The sequence below is a fragment of the Artemia franciscana genome, chromosome 17 (assembly GCF_032884065.1).
Source record: "Artemia franciscana chromosome 17, ASM3288406v1, whole genome shotgun sequence".
In the NCBI taxonomy this organism is placed as follows: Eukaryota; Metazoa; Arthropoda; class Branchiopoda; order Anostraca; family Artemiidae; genus Artemia; species Artemia franciscana.
In genome coordinates, this window is record NC_088879.1 from 11,802,865 (window position 1) to 11,826,024 (window position 23,160).

Consider the following 23,160-nt stretch of genomic DNA (forward strand, 5'->3'; position numbering starts at 1 on the left):
TTATTGAGATCCAAACACCCATTTGTAAGTTAAAAATACTTCATTTTTTCCAAATTAATGGGCCCCCACTCCCCCCCAGATGGTCAAATTGGGAAAAAAAAAAACTATTTCTAATTTAATCTGGTCTGGTCCCTGATATGCCTGCCAAATTTCACTGTCCTAGCTTACCTGAAAGTAGCAAAACCAGGACTGACAGACAGACCAACAGAATTTGCAATCGCTATATGACACTTGGTTAATACCAAGTGCCATAAAAACTGAACTGATGTGATTTATTGTCAAAGTGTCAGGTGTACTCTGCTGCTGAGCTGCCTGGGCATGGAAAAGTGATTTAAAAACAACATTGAAATTCTGCAACCACTTATAAACTGTTAGATGTCTCCCAAGAATGGCAGTTGAGAGTTTGGGCATCATCTCTCTTTCATTATTTTTGGCCTATCAATTGCATTTGGTTAAGTCTTTCTACTATCCCTAGATTTTCATGGATTTCCCCATAAGTCTTGCAAAACATTTGGGCCTAGTATCAAAGTTAGGCATATATATATATATATATATATATATATATATATATATATATATATATATATATATATATATATATATATATATATATATATATATACTAGCTGTTGGGGTGGCGCTTCGCGCCACCCCAACACCTAGTTGGTGGGGGCGCTTCGCGCCCCCTCCAAGCCCCCCCCGCGCGCGTAAGTCGTTACGCGCCATTGTAGTTGTGTCCCTATGTCCCACCTGTGAATATATATATATATATATATATATATATATATATATATATATATATATATATATATATATATATATATATATCAATTTGGCATATTTTATCAAATACTTTTGCTAAATTTAAAAATATCACATTGACCACAGATCATATATACATAAGTAGAGACATTCATAAGCATCAATGAAGTTTGTATTAATTGATCAACTATAATGATAGTCATGTTGGCTAGGCAATATGAGCTTGTTTACACTTAGATGTTCTATAATGGATGAGTTTACTATCCCTTCAAGGAGTTCTCTACTCACTTGGACATCTTTGGTAATCTGTCATCCTTCATCCATAGAACGTGGCCTAGCCATCTCAACCTTTCTTTCATTATAGCCCCAGAAAGCAGGATTGAACCACACTTTTTGTACAACCTACTGTTTGAAATACAGTCAGTCAGCTGGGTACCCAGAACAATCTGTAGGCAATTTCTCTGGAAAACATCTAGTAAATTTTCATCTGCTTTTTGGAGTGCCCATGCTTCAGAGCCATATTTGACCACTGTCATCACTGTAGCTTCAAATATTCTAATCTTGGTTTGTAGACTTATCTTTCTATTCTTCCAAACTTTTTTTTACTGTGAAAAAACACCCCGGGCCTTAGCTATTCTACTTTTAACATCTTCACTGCTCCCACCATCTTTACTAATAATACTACCAAGGTAACTGAAGCTCCCAACCTGATCAATCTTTTCGTTACCTAATGTCACCTGTTCATCTTCACTTATTCCTAGCCTTAGTGACTTAGTCTTATTAACATTAATTTTCAGGCCTATTTTAGCACCCTGAACTTGTAAAACCTCTAAAAATTCATTCATTTTGCTCACACTTTCATCTAATATGCTTAAATCATCAGCATAATCTAAGCCCAGGAGCGTTCTTCCCCCCATTTGATTCCATGATCTCCAATTGCCTTTCCTGTGCTCCTTAAGATGAAGTCCATCAAAATGATCCATATAAAGGGGGATAGAACACAACCCTGCTTAACTCCTGATTTAATACAAAACCAGTTGCTAGCCTCATTTCCTACCTTAACTGCAGCAGTATTATTCTTGTACATAGCGCAAATCACTTTAATGTATTTTTCTGGTATACCATATAATGACAAGACCTTTGTTAATGCTGTTCTATCAACAGAATTGAAAGCTTGCTCATAATCGATAAAACTGAGGACCAAAGGTGTTTGACAACAAAGGGACTTCTCAATTGTTAACCTAAGAGTGAAAACTTGGTCGACATATCCTCTACCTTTTCTAAAACCACATTGTTCTTCCCTTAAAACTTTGTCTACAGCATGTCTCAGTCTAAAAAGTATCATATTACTCAGTAATTTGCTACCTACAGAGACCAGAATAATGCCTTGATAATTACGACACTCACTCTTGTCACCTTTCTTATACAGTGGTTTAATTAAGGTTTTCCTAAAATCATTGGGTATTCCCCCTTTTTCAAAAATCATGTTCATAATCTTCAGTAGCTTATTCCTAACCTCAGAGCCACCATATTTAAGAAACTCATTAATCATACTATCAGCACCTGGGGCCTTATTATTTTTTAATCCTTTTAGTACTGTCACTAATTCTTCCTCACTAAACAAATCTTCCTTCACATCCAAGGTATCACAAACTTTTTCATTTTCATCTATATCTTTTCCTGCAACTGTATCTTGGTTTAGGACATTCTCAAAATGTTCCACCCATCTTTCTTTAACTTTTTCCTTATCACTAATTGTGGCCCCATTTCTATCTTTAACTGGGACTAGTCCGGATTGGCTACTCCCTTTCAATTTATTAACATGCCAGTATAATATTTTACTATTATGCTGTCTAGCCACACCTTCCAGATCCTCAGCAATTTTATCCATCGCCTCCACTTCACATCTCCTTAGTTCATATTTTAATGCCTTCTCCACTTTCTTTACATTCCTTTTGTTTTCATATGACCTATCACTCAGATAATTCTTATACAAACCCCTTCTACTCTCTATTAAACCTTAAGCTTTTTCACTAATATTCCTAGTTGCAGTCTTAGCACTCTTCCCTAGGACACCATCAGCAACTTCACAAATTGTTTTTCTGAAATTATTCATCCATCTTCCACATTGTCAAATTTTAAACTCTCAAGTTTAGTACTCAACTGTTCCTGGAATTTTTTTCTCAAATTTTCATCCTGAAGTCTACCAACATCATAACTTTCCAGGAGGGAGTTACCCTTCCGAAATTTCAGCTTTAAATTAACCTTAGACACTACTAGATGGTGGTCTTTACTTTTAACATCAATAACAGCACTCCTATACACCCTAGTATCTTGTATTGATCCTGCTAGTCTTCTGTTTACAATAACATAATCAATAAGGTTTGCTGTCCTACCATCACATGAATACCATGTCAACTTATGGGTCATTTTGTGACCAAACACTGTATTGGTTATAACTAGGTTGTTATGCCTACAAAATTGCAAAAGCCTATAGCCATTACTGTTTTCTTTTCCTACACCAAATTTACCTAGGCTAGGATACCATCTATCCCTATTTCTACCAACCTGGGCATTAAAATCTCCTAGCAAAAATACCATATTTCTACCTGGTACCCTGTCTATTTGCTCCTGTAACTGTAAGTAAAATTCATCTGAGTCACTAGTATCTCCATCAGTTGGTTCAATGGAGGCATATACTACTATAACTGATACCCTAAACTTTTTAGTCATAAAATGAGCAATTAGTATTCTATTATTAATACCTTCCTAGCCTAAACAAGACTTAGCAGCTTCCTTATTCATCATGAGCCCTACTCCCTGTCTATGTACCCCATCCTTCCTGGCTGAGTTAACAAATTCTATGTCACCTAATTTCATGCTTCCTATCCCTGGGATATGAGTTTCTGAAACTCCTAATAAATCCAGTTTAAACCGTCTGAATTTGTCACTCAAAATGTTGATGTGATATTCATTTTTTAACGTTGTAACATTCCAAGTTCCAATTTTCATGTTCTTTAAATCTTTGAAATTATTTTGGCCTCAAGAAAAGCAGTGATCCCAGATACCAGTGCAGGATGGGGACCAACATATCTTCTCAAGTCTACACTGAAGCACTTAAGGTGGCTTAAAACCGCACAGCAAGAAGTCCCTGGGACCTCCAGTAAGTTGGAGGCTTTGTGCAATCCTGGGCCCACTGGAAATATAAATCCTGTTTGAGTGGCATTTTAAGCCATATCAAAGGTTTTTTTTCTAAATTGAGGAAATATGTGTACAGATCTTTTAAACCTTATTAATTGGGATTGAGCAAAGCTGTGAAGCTGAAAACAGTTTTATTGTACTTCATTTAAGCAGAAGATCTGTTTTATGATGTTTTATTTTCATGACACAAAGATTTTTAAAAGTCATGAAAGGTCAGTGCCCTTTAGAGGGAGGAGTGGAGATATGTACTTCAAAATACCTTTTCTAAACAAATTTAGTCAGTAGACAGATCCCTGAAAGTTTCATTTTCCTAACCCAGCCCATTTCCAAGACAACAAAAGTAGCTTAACTAGAAGTTAAACAAAACTTTCATGGATGAGTTCGGAACCTTTAACTAGGCTAGGGCTATCTTAAATTCTTGAATCTTTACCTTACATATTGTGGATATATTTATCACTATCCTCCTTGCCTCTCTAAAAGGCAGACCTAATGATAAATAGCCTAATACAAATTGAAGGTAGGCTGTAAAATTTATACTTTCTTTAATATAGGCTAGTCTACATCAGAAATGAGGTCATGGCTAAGCACAGTCTTAAATAAGAGAAAAAATTCTCTCAATTTAACATTAAAAAACAATAAACATACCTCAGTGGTCATATAGACTACCAAAAATAGCCTGAATTGTCAGAGATATAAAAAAGGGAACTGTCTTGGCCTATGATATTAAGCATGTGCAAGACTCAACACACTACGCTAATATAGTAAACTCATAATCAACTTAACAAGAGATTAGCCTACTTGATTATAACTACAGATAAAATCTGAGGGAGTAGGCTTGCTTACAAAAAACAGGTTACAAAAGAAATTATATCAAAAGCGAAGAAGCGTGCCTTGGTTGATGTTTGAGTGTTGATGAAATTGAAGAGAAAAGCCCGGGAAAGGCCAAACCGGTTTTTCATGATGGCGCATACAGCTTCAACTATAGCGTACTAATTCATCAATAAATGTCACATTGAATGCAATCAGTGACAAGCGGGGGTGAGATCCTCTCCGGGCACCAATTCATGAAAACTAATGGTGGTGAAGAGAAATGCATTTTTTTACCCATATTGTAAGTTTCTCACTTTTCTTCAACGGAAATAACAAAAGCCGTTATTTCTCATTGAAAATGTCAAAAAGGTATTTTTCAAAGTCTAAAAGGAAGGGGTAGATTCCCGAATCCCCACCCCTTCCAGTTATTACAACTCTCCCTTCTCCTTCTGAAAAAATGAAACAAAAACGCTTAAGAAATCAGCACAACGTAAGAAAAAAGGAAATATTTCCGTTTGAATCCTAGTTTGCAGGAATTTTTAAGTATAGAATGCTACTGATGAATACATAAAATGTCATCATGATTACCACAAATAACAGACTGGACAATGTCCCTTCCAGAGTCAAAATTCATTAAAGTTTATGGTGAAGAAAAATGCATTTTTTTAACCTATATTGTAAGTTTCTCGCTTTTCTTCAACGAAAATAACAATAGCCGTTATTTCTCATTGAAAATGTCAAAAAGGCATTTTTCAAAGTCTAGAAAGAAGGGGTAGATTCCCGAATCCCCACCCCTTTCAGTTATTACAATTCTCCCTTCTCTTTTTGAAAAAATGAAACAAAAACGTTTAAGAAATCAGTAAAACGTTAGAAAAAACGAAATATTTCCGTTTGAATCCTAGTAAAACCCTGCCCTTACCATGGCGCAGCTAGAGTTTAGAGTTTGGAGGGGCATATAGGAAAGGTCCAGACAAAATCATTTAATTCTCCGACAAAAACTGACACATAAGTCAAATTAAACCAAGAACATAAGCTGAATTCCAAGGTGTGGGCACGTAGCGGTTTAGCTGGGGTATAGCTACGGCTTAGAGTTTGGAGGGGAGTATAAAAAATGTGCTGACAAAATCGTCCTGTGTGCTGACAAAAAAAAGTTGCATTTTTTGTTCAAGTTGCATCGAACTTTTTTTGTTCGAGTTCAAGTTGCATTAATTTGAATTTGCTTTTTCCTGTTTCCCAGTACTACTCATTAACGTGGTGTATCGAACTGTAGTAAGGAGCAACCGGGTTCAATAGTAACCAAACTCAAAACGGGGATCGTAGTTCTCCTAAACAGGTTTTTGGGTTATTGAGATTCCCGTAGTTTACTTTTTTTCTCCCTTCGACACGACTCTTAGGGTATTTTTTTGAAATTCAAATAATTTTTTCGTAATCAACTTTTATCTTTAAGAATAATCGAAATAATAGTTACCATTCATGAATGTACTTCAAAAGGTGATTCTTTCTCCCTTGACGTCTATGTTTCAAAAAGTTCTTTTTTATATTATTTTTCATTACTATTGGCTAGAATCCAGTCTTCACTGGGTTGCAGTAAATGCTGCAAACATAATGTGTAATAAAAAATTTTCAATATTGTTGTCTATTTGTGCGATCTTCCATGTCTTCCATTACAAAATTATTGAAATAAATGAATTAATAACATTTTTGAGAATCCTTGATCCAAAGGCTCAAACAATTTTATTTACGATAGCTTTATTTACGTCAGTAGCATTAGAGATGGTGGATGCAACGAAAATATTAAAAACTATAGCCAGCATGAAAAGTGTTTTTCATAGTATAAATATTTGGAAGAAAAGAAGATAAGTCTACAGACCAAGATTAGGATATTGGAAGCCAGTTTGATGAAAGTGGCTAGGTACAACTTTGAATATTAGGCACTTAGAAAACTATGAAAGATCTAGTAAGTGTTTTCTAGAGAAAATTATTAAAGATAGTTGCAGGTACATCGCTGAGTGACCGCATATAAAACAGTAAACTGTTCAAAATTTCTAGGGCTATGAAGAAAAAAACTGGTAAATGTCTAGGCCATATCTGACAGGTTGCCATAGATAGCCGTTTTTGGCTATCTGTCTTATGCCAAACGAAAAGCGAGTCACCTCCAAATGCAATAGGAATAGATCATAAAAAAGGATTGAAATGAAATTTTATAAGCATAGGAGAGGGTAAATATGAAGTTTTAAATAGATTTTAGAGGGATAGTTTGGACAGTCGTAGTAGCTTCAAGTGTCTCGGTACTGTAGTGAGCAGTTAGTAATAGTGATTGCATACAAAACGAAACTGAGGGTAAATCATGGTAGCAGCCAATTGGAATGGACTGACGTTTCAACGCTGAACTAAGCTTACCATTTCCACGTACACTTTCTCTAAACACTCGAAGTAGACAAAGAATTTTTTAGTCGTTCAAAAGCACTTAAGTGTTTCATCAGTTCAGACCAACAAGGAGTTTTTTACTTGAATACAGTAAATTTTATGAAATTTGGAAGCACTAAAGTAAAACAGTTCAAAATAGGGATGATACCTTTTTATTGAAAGTGAATAGATATCAAATTATTTAACTGGATATTTCGAACACATATACAGTGTTCATCATCAGCAGTAAAACTAAAAGACATGAATAAAAATAAACAAAATTTATACCTAATAAACTAATTACATATAGTTTATTGCTCTTATTTCTTTCAATGCAACAGCGGAGGCGAATCTCTTTGACCTTTTCGGTTTCGGTTGATTAGAATTATCTGACATATTACGTGGACGGAGGTCATAGCTCTTAGGTGAGGTGATATTTACTTTCGTCATGGAAAGGCAGTGTGGTCTTCGAAGTTATCTACTTGGAAGCACTACAGGGAAACATTATACAGATAGCATTATACTCGCACAAAAAGTTGAAATCTTTCTGGCAAAGATAATTTAACCTACTTTCTTAAGCGAAGCGTTTGCATCAACTGGGTACCACTTATCATATATGTTGTGTGACCTAATTCCAATCAGAAATTATACCATAAATGAATGTAGGCTAAGGACTTTATATTTGACAAAGTACTTGAGCAGGGCATAATTTGCTATCGGAAAGGAGTCAACTTCCCCCAGACCCCAATCTGCCCCCTTCGGCTGAAATCTGGTGTCTTCAAATTTTTTTTCAAAACTAAGATAAGTCTACATAGTTCAAAGATTGAAAGAAACGGATCAGCTTTCTTTAGTACATTTTTGCTTTTCTGGTACCATATTACTCATTTTTTCATTTTTCACTGTAATTTTCAACTGACTTGAGAAAATTACCTCCAACTTTGCCCCCCCCCCCCAGGATTTTGACGAAATTTCAGCACTGCACTTTAGTTGTCCCATATATCATGTAAAAAGAGCTGGCAAATCTTCCAGAAAGTTGATTTATTCGCTAGCTAAAAGATAAATATGCCATTCAGTCAAAATTTGGTTCATAATATTAAATATTAAAAGTTATTAAACTCTGTAAGCTCAGCCAAAGTCGACCCAGCTCTAAATGGGTACCTGGAAAAATCTGGGGAAGGTACACAGGAAGGGTGTGCAAAAGTACAGAATGGCTGGCCCCTCAACCGCGATTGCACTTCCCGGCTGAAAGGGCCAAGAAACGGAGATCAGCACCGCCGGTAGGGATTGTAAAGTCTAATGCCGCATTCTTTACCTTTTACCATTATTCTAAATTAGGTATCTACCAAACAAATTTTCCTCAATGCAAAGAGATAAAAAAATGTTCAAATAACACTTATACTGTTTAGTGCCGAAAAGAGGATAGACTGTTAAATACATTGAATTTTGAAATCATGAAAGCAGAATTTTGAATCAGCATTAAAACTATTAATCAGCTAAAGTGAAAAACATTTAATTAGGTAACCCATGGAAAATCATTCCCCTGTATTTTAGGCACATATGCAAGAATTGGATAAGAATTGGAAAAAAAAGTGTGAAAGAAACGTGCAAAGAAATTTTCAGATTAAGAGTCAACTGTTACAGTAGAGGTTATTTATTCGGAAAAGGAATGTTATATTTATCATTTAATTAAAAAATGAATCATGTCACCAAAACATTTTCCCGAAAGATTTTAATTATCTCTATTATTGACCCAACATCATTCAGTGGGACTTATCTTCCATAAACGTATGAATCAAAAGCAAAAAATAGTTTATCCTCGCCTGTCCTCGTATTCCACCACAGGACTGACAACGGATATGTGTACAGGCTATGAAAATTACTGCTATCTGTATAAATAAAGCTAAAATAAATCTTTAGATGACTCTGTAAAAGACTCGTACGTTCAAACTTCCAGATTATCAATTAGTGGCAACAGTGCACAGAGGTGAATCGTTGTGAGATAGAACGATTTTGAATAGGTTATTAGGAATTAAAATGACTACAAACGGATTTAACTATGGTACAATGGATGAAGAACGTAAAGAACTATATGAACAGTTCCAGACAGTATGTAAATTTTTAATTCCTCATTAAGGGCTATGTTTTAATCTCAGAAAGCCTATGCTAGACATAAGGCCTGGACTAGGCATGCCTCCTGTGATCCTCTTTGAAGATGCCCCAATAAATATAAAAATGTACCGAATGATATTGCCGTTAATCATGTGTTTACTGTTATTCTTTCTTTTCCATATGATTTAGCTATTTATACCTAATTCCTGTCATGGTATCAGCTTAATGATAGCCTACCACTCTCCAGAAGGAAGGGGTTTGCAATGTTTGACTGATAATAGTCATTAATCCTGTTTAGGTAAAATTCCAGTTTAGCTTCTTTTTGCTATCTTGGAAAGGAGCTATGTTAGGAAAATATAACTTTCAAGGATGGATCCATAGACTAAAGTAGCATATATGTCCTGGGAAGTCATTCTGAAGTTCCTGCCTCCACTCCCTCTCCCTCTAGTGGGCAATAACCTTTGAGGACCTTTAAAATCTGGTTAATTTATAGCAAACAGTATTACTGGCTTTTGTATAAAGTAAATATACCACTTGAAGCCTTTTTATACTCTATAGAAATATAATAATTGCTTCTACTGGAAATTTAGATTTAAGCACTTTTTGACCTCTTAAAAATGACCTAAATATAGGGCATAAAAAAGGCTAAGGTAATTGGTTTCAAACCTTAAATACCTTATAACATTGATCTTTGATCAATGTTATAAGGTATTTAAGACTTGAGTCTTACTAAGGTATTTAAGGTATTTAAACTGATTTTCCAATATTAATTTGGATAAATTAATTTTTCCACTTTTATGGTGTCTTCTTCTTCCTTGACATCAAATTTTGAATAAAAGCATGTATTTTTGGTCAAAAATATGAAAGCAGGCATTTACAAATGCCAGTTATACTGTTTGCTATAAATTTAACCATATTAAATATAGCAATGGTTAGTTTACCTATTTAATATATGCTATGCTTACCCCCACCCCCCTGATGTGCAAATATATTGCCCAAATTTGTTTGTAAACTATTACAGATTTGCGATTTCACATATCCTATTATTTTGTAAAAAAAAGACGGAAAATGTATACTTTAATTGAAATTTTGGCAACAAGGAAGAAGAAAACGCTATAACATTGGTAAAATTTATATATCCAATTTATTTGTGGAGAATCAGTACTTGTGGATAATATAACATTACAAAAAATGGATTTATAATGAAATGGTAAATTTGAGTCCAATGTTATTAAGTTTGAGACCAATGTTTTAAGCCTTTTTTATACCCCATATTTAGGTCATTTTTGAGAGGTCAAAAAGTGCTTAAATCTGAATTTCCAATAGAAGTGATTATTATATTTGTAAAAAGTATAAAAAAGGCATTGAGTGGTAGATTCACTTTATACAAAAGCCAGTAATACTGTTTGCTATAAATTTACCTAAAATCTTTATGTTATTAAAGTGAAACCTTGCAAAACAGATCTGCTTAAATGAAGTACAGGGCAATTGTTTTCAGCTTCACAGCTTTAATCAATCCCAATTTACAGTGTTTGGACTCGCCTATAAATTCCTATATTTTAATGCACTCCTATAAAATGCCTATATTTTGGCTAAAATCCTATTATTCCTATATTTTTGGATGAAGAGCACTAAGAACATTGCTCATGACTTGCAATTTTCTGTCTTTTGGTGTAGATTGATAATTAATTATAACTGTTGAGCTGTTTGAACTTAACTAATGCTTTGTGTTGGGCTTAGTAAGCTGCTTCTGCTGGGCTATTCTAAGATAGTTGCTAATTGAGGGAAGTATAATAGACGTGCACTGGGTAGGCTATATGCTACATTCTGAGATCAATCTGTCCTTTATCTATCTGGTCCTTATCCCCTTCTAAAGAAAAATGATTTTAATCAGATTTGGACTTTTTATTTCAGATATTGTAAATTTTTACTTTATCTCCCCCCTTGGTATAGCAATGGTAAGATAATTCATAAGTTTGATGTCCCTGATAGAAGTGCAAAGTTGGCCCTCCTGCATGGAAGGTTGTCGGAATCAGCTTTTTATCGTTTATTGCCTCATCATCCTTTGGTCCGTCTGTTTGGTTAATCTCATTGTAGCATAGTGTTTTTATGGCACTTGGTATTAAACAAGTGACATATAGCAATTGCAAATTCTGTCTGTCTGTTGGTCCTGGTTTTGCTACTTTAGGCACTTCCAGGTAAGCTAGGACGATGAAATTTGGCAAGCGTATCAGGAACTGGACCAGATTAAATTAGAAATAGTCTTTTTCCCGATTTGACCATGTGGGGGGGGAGTGGGGGCCCTGTTAATTCAGAAAAAATAGAAAAATGAAGTATTTTTAACTTAGGAACAGTTGATCAGATCTTAATGAAATTTGATGTTTGGAAGGATATCATGTCTCAGAGCTGTTATTTTAAAACCCGACCGGATCTGGTGACATTGGGGGAGTTTGGAGGGGGAAACCTAAAATCTTGGAAAACACTTAGAGTAGAGGGATTGGGCTGAAACTGGGTGGGAAAAATAAGCACAAGTCCTAGATACATGATTGACATAGCCAGAACGGATCCGCTCTCTTTGGGGTAGTTGAGAGGGGGGGGGGTGATTCTGAAAAATTAGAAAAAATTAGGTATTTTTAACTTACGAACGGGTGATCGGATCTCAATGAAATTTGATATTTAGAAGGATATTGTGTCTCAAAGCTCTTATTTTAAATCCCAACCGGATCTGGTGACATTGGGGGGAGTTTGGCATGACCTAAAATCATGGAAAACATTTAGATTGGAGGGATTGGGCTGAAACTTGGTGGGAAAAATAAGCACAAGTCCTAGATAAATGATTGACATAACCAGAACGGATCCGCTCTCTTTGGGGTAGTTTGGGGAGGGGGGTTGATTCTGAAAAATTAGAAAAAATGAGGTATTTTGAACTTACGATTGGGTGATCGGATCTCAATGAAATTTGATATTTAGAAGGATATTGTGTCTAAAAGCTCTTATTTTAAATCCCGACCGGATCTGGTGACATTGGGGGGGGGGACCTAAAATCATAGAAAACGCTTAGATTGGAGGGATCGGGATGAAACTTGGTAATTTATGTGACTAGGCATCCCATGCCATCTACCACAGATCTGATCCCAAGGATTTCCGAATCCTATATTTGGGCCCGGGAAATCCTATAAAAATAGGACAAAGCCTATAATTTGAAACGAACTGACCTGTCCAAACCCTGAATTTATGAAGTTTCAAATATCTGCAAATACATTTCCTAAATTTAGAGAAAAGCCTATCAATATGGCTAAAATTCTACTCAAATGGGTAGCAGGATTTGCATTTTCAGAACTACAATCAGAGAAAAAGGAAACTGACAACTGAAAATTAAGGCAAAATGTGAATTAAAAATCAGAAGAGGGTCAACATGGAAGCTTTGCAATACCTCTCAGAGTATGTTTTTGGCCCTAGATTCACGCCTCAATGTTTAATTTTCTAACATAACCCCTTTCAAAGATAGCAAAAAGCAGATAAACTAGAATTTTACCTCTTTATATACTAGGGATTAGATAAGGACAATATCATGCTTTCTCTCATTATTTAGAATGGTAAAAAGTTGTACAGATGACTTTTTATACCCCATTCTGCTATAGAGCAAACATAAATAGTCTTACGTGTGAAATTCTATACCTCACACTATTATAGAGCGAATATGACTAAAGTCACAGGCCTACAGATGGCTTTTTATACCTCATTCTATTATAGAGCAAATATGAATAAAGTCGTAGGCCTACAGATGGCTTTTGTACCTCATTCTATTGTAGAGGAAAAGTCATTCATATCACTTTTTATACCTCATTTTATTATAGAGAAAACATAAATAAAGTCATACAGATGATTTTTTATACCTCACACTATTAATGAGAAAATATAAATAAAGTTATGCCTATATGGATGCCTTTTTAAACCTCATTCTATTATAGAACAAACATGAATAAAGTGATACATATGAAGTTATGTCAATCTTAGTAAAATATGCCTAAGTGTGATAAAAATATAATACTTTAGAAACAAATTTAGGATATATGTTTGCACATAAGGGGGGGGGGGGGGTGAAGTACAGTGGGTCTGCATGTAAAATGTGTTAGCTACAATTATTCTGTTACAAAGAAAGAATTGTATTCTGACTTCACACTGTCCAAATACTTTACCAATAAACTCCCCCCCCCTCCATCCCTAATGTACAAATATGTATCCCAAATTATATATTTCTCATCTATTCTGTCAATTCTCTTTGTTTCCTCATGCTAAGTTGAAAGAAACCTGTTTACAGTGCCTCAATGCATAAACAACATGAGCTGCAGGGGGTATATCATACAAGTACCATTTTTTTTATCTATTTATGATAACCAAGAGGATTTACTAATAAAAACTTTACTGTTTCTGATATAGCTATTATAGATGATCCACTAAAATGTCATACAAAGGACATTGTACTGCCCCAGTTATATAAAGAGAAAACAATAAAAAATCATACAGATGACTTTTTGTACCTCATTATATTATAGAACAAACATAAATAGTCATACAGATGACTTTTTATACCTCATCTCTAAAGAAGCTCCATGGAAACAGCCATAGGCTACAGATGACCTTTTTGGTTTTCTTTATATATTGTTAAACTGATGTAGGATTATACAAAACATATTTTAAATACAAGTACATATTGGATTTCAAATCTATGTATACATTTTTGGTTTTGGTATTTGTTTCTTACAGTAACCATACTCAAGATTTTTGTCTGACTAGCTTGGTTTCTGTCTCTTCATTCCAATATAGTTAGTTTTTATCTCCATGACAAAAACTACTATGATTATTTAAATATTTGTCATATAGAGGTGGTTAGGGTTTGAGTATTCAATATAATGCATTCTGGGCAGCCTGCTTTCCATAGTTCTATCTCCATAATTATATATATAGTTCTATCTCCATAATATACATAGTTCTATCTCCATAGTTTGAGTATCTCCATAATATACATAGTTTTATCTCCATAGTTTGAGTATTCAATATAATGCATTCTGGGCAGCCTGCTTTCCATAGTTCTATCTCCATAATTATATATATAGTTCTATCTCCATAATATACATAGTTCTATCTCCATAGTTTGAGTATCTCCATAATATACATAGTTTTATCTCCATAGTTTGAGTATTCAATATAATGCATTCTGGGCAGCCTGCTTTCCATAGTTCTATCTCCATAAATATATATATAGTTCTATCTCCATATGTACATAGTTCTATCTCCATAATAGTAATCTCCATAATTTTGTTACTAAAGTATCATATTTTGGTATATTTCATTGTGATTAACCTAACTTCACTTCTTGAGTGTGGTCACTATAAGACACAAGTACCTTATTTTTTCCACTCAAAGTACCCTCAGAAATGAGGAAAGAGGTGTCTCTGAGCCTTCCCCTTGAGGTAGATCACATTTATTTTCAATTCTGAGCATTTTGGTTTTCTCTCCAAAATTGAACCCCTTCCTGTCCTCAGAATGGGGAAGGAGGGGTCTCTGTGCCTTCCTCTTGAGATATGTCCCATCAATTTTGATTCTGAGCATTAGTGGCTTTCCCTACAAAATTGACCCCCTCCCTCTCCTCCCATACTCTTTGACACAAATGTCAATAATGTCACTATTGCAGGACAAAAATTATCTGTGAGATATTTTATTGTTCTCCTTATATGGGGAAGTATATGGTCTTCTGTATGACATTTATGTGCATCATCTTTAATAGCTATATTGAAATATTTGAATTGTGGCAAAATAATACAGCAGTGAGATAAAACTATAATTCATACTTTGGTCTAAAACGTGTTCTGTGTATCCTACATTTAAGTTTTACAGTATACAAGGAAAACCAAAAAAATCATCTGCATGAGTTTTTCCATGCTGTCCTTGTGAGAATGAGGTATAAAAAGTCATCTGTATGACTTGTTTTCTCATTCTATATCAAACAGTTCATGGTAACAAACTGTAGTAAGGAGCAACCCGGCTCAATAGTAACCGAAACTCTAAAAAACGGAATTTTAATACCAATAGTTGCATCAAAAGTATCCCTTTTTAATGCTGATTTGAATATATAAGATTCATCAAGTTTAGTCTTACCCATCTAAAGTTACGAGCCTGAGAAAATTTGCCTTATCTTAGAAAATAGGGGGAAACACCCCCTAAACATCACATAATCTTAATATACGGAGTAATTTCTGTTCGTTTTAAGTTATAATGTCGCTTCTTACTTGCAGTTAAAAAAAACTTGTTTTTTCATTTATTTAATAATTAAGGAGAGCATCATATTGTCTTACATTAGGCTTTATACTCCTTTGTTTATAGTAGGAATTGATAATATTCTATTATTAAGATATAAAAAAGCAATTGGTCTATAGAAGTAGACAGGGTGTCTCCATATATAAGGAGCCAATCCTTGTACAAGGTTGGAAGCTTTTTTCTCCACAGTCACAAGACGCCACATTTTTCGATTGTGCAGTCCAGTATGAGATTGTCAATTTGCCTTTGAGAAAGTTTACTTGACTTTTTCTCAAAGAAATCTCTGCTTGGAGTTCTTTTCTTAGGAGGCTGTTCTAACATGTTTTCAGAATCCAAACAACTAGTATCCTCAGGTTGACTTGGAGGTTTTACACCATCTCCAACTCTGACATCATTATCATCAAGGGTGTCTGTGAAAACACTATTTTTCTTCGTTTTTTTTTCTCCTGGATTTCCTTGTACTTAAGAAGAAAAAAAAAAAATCATAACCTAGTGATGGATGAATATACTAGAAAATGAGACATTTTCAGACACCTGCCCTACCTGATAAGGCCATAAATTGTAGACAAATATTTTCAGTTTATTTTATAGATGTTTTAAATTAGGTGTTTAAAAAAAAGAAACAACCTCAATACAGCAAGATACAAGTGGGACAGAACTTAGCAACAATTTCTTTTATTTTGTTCAAGATAACTAGACTGAAATAAAGCCCATGTCAACAGTTCTATTTTTTTTTTCATTCGCCATTTGTCAACTATCTTAATTTTAATTTTGACTTACTCATACAAAACAAGACAAAAAAGTTTAGGGGGAAGGAAATAGATGTCCAAAAACGTCTTCTCTAGGCTTCTCCAGAAAAAAAAATGTTATGAAAAGAGTCACAACCAGTAGTGAAAAAATTGGCAAGTAGACATTTTCAAATCTACTGGTCATCAGATGTTATGAAGTTAACCCTTTCTAAGCTTATCAACTGTCTCATCTCACATGAGTTTCTGTATTTAACCATTGCTTGTATTTGTCTAATAAGAAGTAAAAGCTTCAAGCATGGGCAAAAAGTTTTCTCAAAAACAGCTTTTCCACCCATGTCCCAGCTAATCTTAGGGACACACAGATATGATACTTTTCTAGTATAATATATTTCGGTCGTTGACGCTCTGAACTTTAAGAAGGTCGGTGGTGTTATTAAGCTCTTCTGGTCTTCAAGGAATGGCAGGAAAAATATCAGAAATGGGTTGTCCAAAATCATACCCCTTAGTTGGCATGGGCAGTGGTGTATAGCTCAATAAATCCTTGGAAATATTGTACAAAATATGTCCTAAAATGGATTTTCAGGAGTCTCTTGTAGAAAATCCTAGGACTTAGCACCCCCCCCCCCTAAAAAATCTAAATTTTATCAATCCTAGTTCTATATTTCATAAAGTTCGTGTTCTTGCGAAGCAGCAGTCCTGTTCGTTTTTAATGTATTTATAATAAGAAGATCCATCAAATGTGTTAGCTTTATTACAGTATAAACAGTTTCATTTGATTGACACGTTTGAATGGATGAGATCATGATCCGGTTAGTAGTACAAATGATGCCAAGTGCACAGGCAAGGCATTTTTTAATTTGCATTTCTCCAACATGATAAAGTAAAAGGAAATTAAAGCATTGTTTCCTTGTTACAAGAATAAATGATAGAGCATAGGTTAATAGCCTGTAGGGGTGTGTGACTAGTTCTGTTTTCCTCTTATACACGTTGTACTTTTTCGGAATGTATATTTTTTTTTAATCTCAGCTTTGTATTCATTTCTGTCATCGTTTTTTTTTTGAAAGGGGCAAAGGTCAATTCAACTATAAAATAAAATATCTCGGTTGGCAATTTGGCATGTTTGTTTCTTTGCGGCTTCGTTGTGCCCCAGTCCAGTAGGGCGTACATGTGGTTTTAAGGGGATAGAAGTCAATTCATAGTCGTTGAAATGTCAAATTGAATCATATATACAAGCTCGTAGATTCTTCCCCACCCAGTATTTAGAAGGGTTTTTGTTACTCGAGGGTAGCGGCGAAATGAAAAAAAAATAATTATAGAGATCAAATACAGGAAAATATTGGATTAATTGCAAAAAAAAAAAAAAAAACTAGGGGTCACTGACTTTCAGCTAGCACATATACCAGGTGGCGTGTGCCAAGCTTCACAAACGTGTGCCAAGCGTGATGGAATAGTGTGGCACATGCGGCACTCCGAGATGTACACTCATTGGCGGAAAGAGGGAAAATGGGGGGGAGCAGCCCCTCATTTTGGAAGTTACTGTCTCCCGAATGGCAATTTGAGAAAAGTTCAGGGATCTCAGCCTCTAAATGATTGTTTTTGAAATTTCGTTCCTCGAATATGTGCCAGTTCATTCTAACGGGGTTGACTGTTGGCAACAATGAACTGTGTTGGCGTAGGTGCTCGCTGGTTCGACCCTATGATGGCTTTTGGAAGAATTTTTCTTGGCACATTACCAGAAAGTACTTTTTATTAATTACATTAAAGGGCCTAGACACTTCCACCGATAGTTATCTTTGAGGGACTCCTGCAATATTGGAAGGTTTACGACTTTCTCATGATTTTATATATGTTCTATTAATAGGAGCGTTTTTTTAAGCTTTTTCAAAATTTCTAACTCCTGAGTAAATTTCTGTATTGGTGCCTACCAGTCATGGTGTGTTTCTTCTCAAAATTATATGATTGTAATTATCATCACCCCCCCCCCTTTCACTTAAAATGCCTCTTGTTCCTATTTTGACCACTTGCTTCTTCACAAGAATCGATTTTGCTTCTTCGCAGGGGGACAGTGGATGAAATGTAGAGGAGGGGGAAAATGTTTTTTTAAGGTTATTTGGGCAATCGTGCTGTTTCGTTATTTAGAATTTGTTCAATGAAAATATAGAAGTATGTAATTTTTAATAAAAAAATATAAAAAAGACATTTTTAAAGATATTGGCTGGCGGTGGGTTGAAGACAATTGCCCGTCTGCACCAACTTCTAAGATTTCATTAGTGTTTCAAAGTACGTACTGAAATTTATAGATAATTGCAAAGACCAAAGGCTTTTCTGTTATGCTGTAAGTAAATCAAAGGGTATAGTAACATTGTGTTATATACAGCTTTTGAACGACACAGTGTGGTAACTACAGCGTAATATCTTGTTGTTCCCCAGTCAGAACTATTTCCAAACATAATAGTGGCTATCGTGATAATGGCCCCCCTTCAGTAGCAGGTAAAGCCATGAGTAATATTTAATCTATTTTTTTCATTGCTTGAATTTTTGTTCTTTAACGAAAATTTGTATTCCTAACCTGTTCTGTGGCCAAGGCCGTATCCAGGTCTGGGGGGGGGGTTAGAGGGTTTAAGCCAACCTCGAAATGTTTTTAAGACTCGTAAGAATGTAAAATATGTATATAAACAATTTTTGATGTGTTTCTCAGTTTTTTGTCCCCCCTCCCCCGAAAAATACTCCTCTTGCCTAACAAAATCCTGGATATGGCCCTGTCTGTGGCCTCATGCCATTATCAAACAATGAGGAAGTTTGGATAAATATGTTATTTAAAAATTATTTAAAAGCGTGAATGAAAATTAAAAAGTGAAAATAGGGCTAAGAATGATTTTCTGTATATTAAAAAAACAATTTTGTTCTTATAATGTTGTCTTTTAGTTTTGAATAGCTCCAAAGCCGTATCAAGGATTTTTGTGCGGGGATTATGCAAAAACTGTGCAAAACGCAACAAAATTTTTTCAAATACATTTTTTTTACTTTTTAACGAGCTAGACAATTATTTTTTTTGGGGGGAAGGGGGCAAACCAGATAACTCCCTGGATAAGGCCCTATAACTGACAGAGGGGCTCACTTGTTATGATATTGATAATTATACTTGGAAAAGCACTGATTGGGGAATCGGATGGTGCTGTTTTTTTTTGTTATTATACTGTTTCCTCCAAAATAGCCTATAGAACAGAATTTTACCACGAATTTTTTAAACCTGGAAAATAACAAATGAAATAAAATAAGCAATTCTTTATTCAGATAACCATTTCTACTCTCTAAATGAAGTCCCTTCTATAAAGGGGCATTTTCTTCCATTAAATTGTTAGCGAACAATTCTTAGAAACGCACTAAATGGGAGGGGGATCAGATTGCTTTTTACGCTAGCCTGTCTTTCAAGTTATTTGTAGGAAACCAGCTAAAGAATTGGCTCAGTTTAAGAAATATTAGCAGTCATCGATTCTTTATCAGTGATTATGTAGTAAAAGTTATTGACATAAGAATATATTTATAGTCACAGAGAGGGAGGGAAGAGCTCCCAAGTAATGTTGGGATCTTGATGAAAAGTACACGAGTAAATTCAGCATGTTTGACAGTTTTGAAAAGAAGATCTTAGTCCTGCATTTTTCCAAAACGCGAAATTTCAAATATTTCAGGCAAAGAGCGGACTATGTGTTTTTATGGCACTTGGTATTAACCAAGTGACATATAGCAATCGCAAGTTCTGTCGGTCTGTCGGTCCCGGTTTTGCTACTTTAGGCACTTCCAGGTAAGCTAGGACGATGAAATTTGGCAGGCGTATCAGGGACCGGACCAGATTAAATTAGAAATAGTCGTTTTCCCGATTTGACCATCTGGTGGGGAGTGGGGGCCCCGTTAAGTCTGAAAAATTAGAAAAAATTAGGTATTTTTACTTACGAACGGGTGATCGGATCTCAATGAAATTTGATATTTAAAAGGAAATCGTGTCTCAGAGCGCTTATTTGAAATCCCGAACAGAGTGGAGGGATCGGGATGAAACTTAGTGGGAAAAATAAGCACAAGTCCTAGATACATGATTGACATAACCGGAACGGATTCGCTCTCTTTGGGGTAGTTGGGGGTGGGGGGGGGGGGGTAATTCTGAAACATTAGAAAAAATGAGGTATTTTTAACTCACGAACGGGTTATCGGATCTCAATGAAATTTGATATTTACAAGGATATCGTGTCTCAGAGCTCTTATTTTTAATCCCGACCGGATCTGCTGACATGGGGAGGGGAGTTGGGAGGGGGAAACCTAAAACTTGGAAAACACTTAGAGTGGAGGGATCGGGATGAAACTTGGTGGGAAAAATAAGCACAAGTCCTAGATACATGATTGACATAACTGGAACGGATCCGCTTTCTTTCGGGTAGTTGGGGGGGGGGGTAAATTCTGAAAAATTTAAAAAAAGAGGTATTTTTAACCTACGAACGTGTGATCGGATCTCAATGAAATTTGATATTTAGAAGGATATCGTGTCTCAAAATTCTTATTTTAAGTCCCTACCGGATCTGGTGACATTGGGGGGAGTTTGGGGTGGGGGAACCTAAAATCACGGAAAACGCTTAGATTGAAGGGATCGGGATGAAACTTGGTGGGAAAAATAAGCAGAAGTCTTAGATACGTGATTTACATAATTGGAACGGATCCGCCCTATTGGGGGAGGGGGAGTTAATTCTGAAAAATTAGAAAAAATGACGTATTTTTAACTTACGAAGGAGTGATCGGATCTTTATGAAACTTCATATTTGGAAGGACCTCGTGGCTCAGATCTCTTATTTTAAATCTTAACCTGATCCAGCGCAAAAGGGGGGGGGACAGTTGAGGGTAACCGGAAATCTTAAAAAATACTTAAAGCGGTGAGATCAGGATGAAACTGGATGGGAAAAATAAAAACCTGTCTAAGACACGTGACTGACATAATCGGACCGGATCTGCTCTCTTTGGTGGAGTTGGGGGGGGATAATTTTGAAAATTGAGGTATTTGTAACCTACGAAAGGGTGACCAGATCTTAATAAAATTTGATATTTAGAAGGGTCTTGCGGTTTAAAGCTCTAATTTTAAGTTCCGACCAGATCCTGTGACATTGGGGGGAGTTGGAGGGGGAAACCAGAATTCTTGGAAAACGTGAAAATTGGGGTATTTTTATTTTACGAAGAGGTGATCGGATCTTAACGAAATTTGATATTTAGAAGGAATCCATGTCTCAGAGCTCTTATTTCAAATCCCGACCAGATCTTTTGACATTGGGGGAGTTGGAGGGGGAATTCTTGGAAAACACTTGGAGTGGTGGAATCGGGATGAAGCTTGGTGGGTATAATAAGCCAATGTCCTTGATATGTGATTGATGGAACCGTACTGGATTCGCTCTCTTTGGGGGAGTTGGGGGGAGGGGTTCAGTGATTTGGCGAGTTTGGTGCTTCCGGACGTGCTAGGACGATGAAAATTGGTAGGCGTGTCAGGGAGCTGCACAAATTGACTTGATAAAGTCGTTTTCCCAGATTCGACCATCTGGGGGGCTAAAGGGAGAGGAAAAATTAGAAAAAATTAGGTATTTATAACATACGATTGGATGATCGGATCTTAATGAATTTTGATATTTAGAAGGACGTCGTGACTCAGAGCTCTTATTTTAAATCCTGACCGGCATTAAGCCTCTTATTTTCCTTTTAAATCAATCTATTGATTCATAGAATTTTACTAGAGCTCATACCATATGATCTCTTGGCTCTTAGCTCTTCTTGCCTCGTCACAAGTGCTTTTTCATGGGTGGTTGAATCGAACCAATGGTTTTAGAATACTGAAAGGAGGGCTCAATCAAACGGAAGTTTTGATTTCCAGTACCTTTTTTAAGTAATAAGAGATATCACACTACAGCAAGGTGCCATTTTGTGCCACAACCAAGGCCGTATCCAGGGGGTTTTGTTTCGCTTCGTTATTTGTTTCTGAATATTGCGCTTTAAATCCCCTAGCAAAATTAGCTAACAACTTTTTTTTAGCTCATGAAAACGCAATTGTTTGTTAATTTAATGACACCAATTTTTGTTGGGATGGTGGAAAAACGGTTTTAAATCCCGAAGGGAAGGAAAATTTATTTTAAGTAATATTAAAGTTTAAATTTTAAAAATTGAATTAGCTTAATATTTAATTGAACATAAAATTTGAAATTAAAGTAACATTTTTTATAATATTCACATCTTTAAGTTCTACTGTTAAAACATTTAGGCACTGCGTGAATGTCATTAAGCAAATTGCAACTTTATTTCTTTAAAACGAACACCGTATTTATCTCGTTATATCGCCTTTTCATTCCTCGAAAAATGCACAAAAAAGGAGCAAAACTGAACAAAAATGGGGAGATTTTCCCCTCCATGTTTAGCTTCTAGAGCCTGGCACCTACCAAGGGCGTATCCAGAATTTTGTTCGGGGGGGGGGGGGCACCAAAACGTTTAAAAACGCATTCGAAATTTGTTTATATGAATTTTTGTTAATATTTTATGGATCTGACAAAAATTTCGGGAGGGAGGTTAAAACCCTGCACTCGTTCCTTCTGGATATAGTCTTGACCCTTGCCCTGTAATTAAATTGTTGGGTGCTTGCATGAACACGACAGCATGCAAATATTGAAACAAGATCTTGAAGCTCATGTGTTCCTAATTTTAGATACTATGTGTGAACCATCGAAACTGGGGAACCCCAAGTGGAGTATAGCTTTTGTTATCAACAATAATTCTATTATTAGACCTT

At 35.5% G+C, this 23,160-nt stretch overlaps 2 protein-coding genes across 4 annotated transcripts in view; one reads left to right on the plus strand and one right to left on the minus strand.

Annotated features, from left to right (window-relative positions):
- Window positions 1–4,904, minus strand: part of LOC136037853 (chromobox protein homolog 1-like) — a 33,050-nt gene extending 28,146 nt beyond the window's left edge. For 2 of the 3 annotated variants that reach the window (XM_065720699.1, XM_065720701.1), the window contains exon 1: window positions 4,807–4,904. The gene's annotated coding sequence lies outside the window, so the exon portion shown is untranslated. Of the gene's footprint in view, window positions 1–4,761; window positions 4,781–4,806 lie in introns of those variants that run through there. The other variant, XM_065720700.1, reaches the window with a different exon arrangement.
- A 4,233-nt stretch (window positions 4,905–9,137) lies between these two features.
- The window catches only part of LOC136037855 (plastin-1-like), a gene marked incomplete in the record, with an annotated part of 96,211 nt that continues 82,188 nt past the window's right edge, over window positions 9,138–23,160 (plus strand). Inside the window, 1 exon segment of the mRNA XM_065720702.1 lies at window positions 9,138–9,285. Within this exon segment, the coding sequence (XP_065576774.1) occupies window positions 9,214–9,285 (72 nt within the window).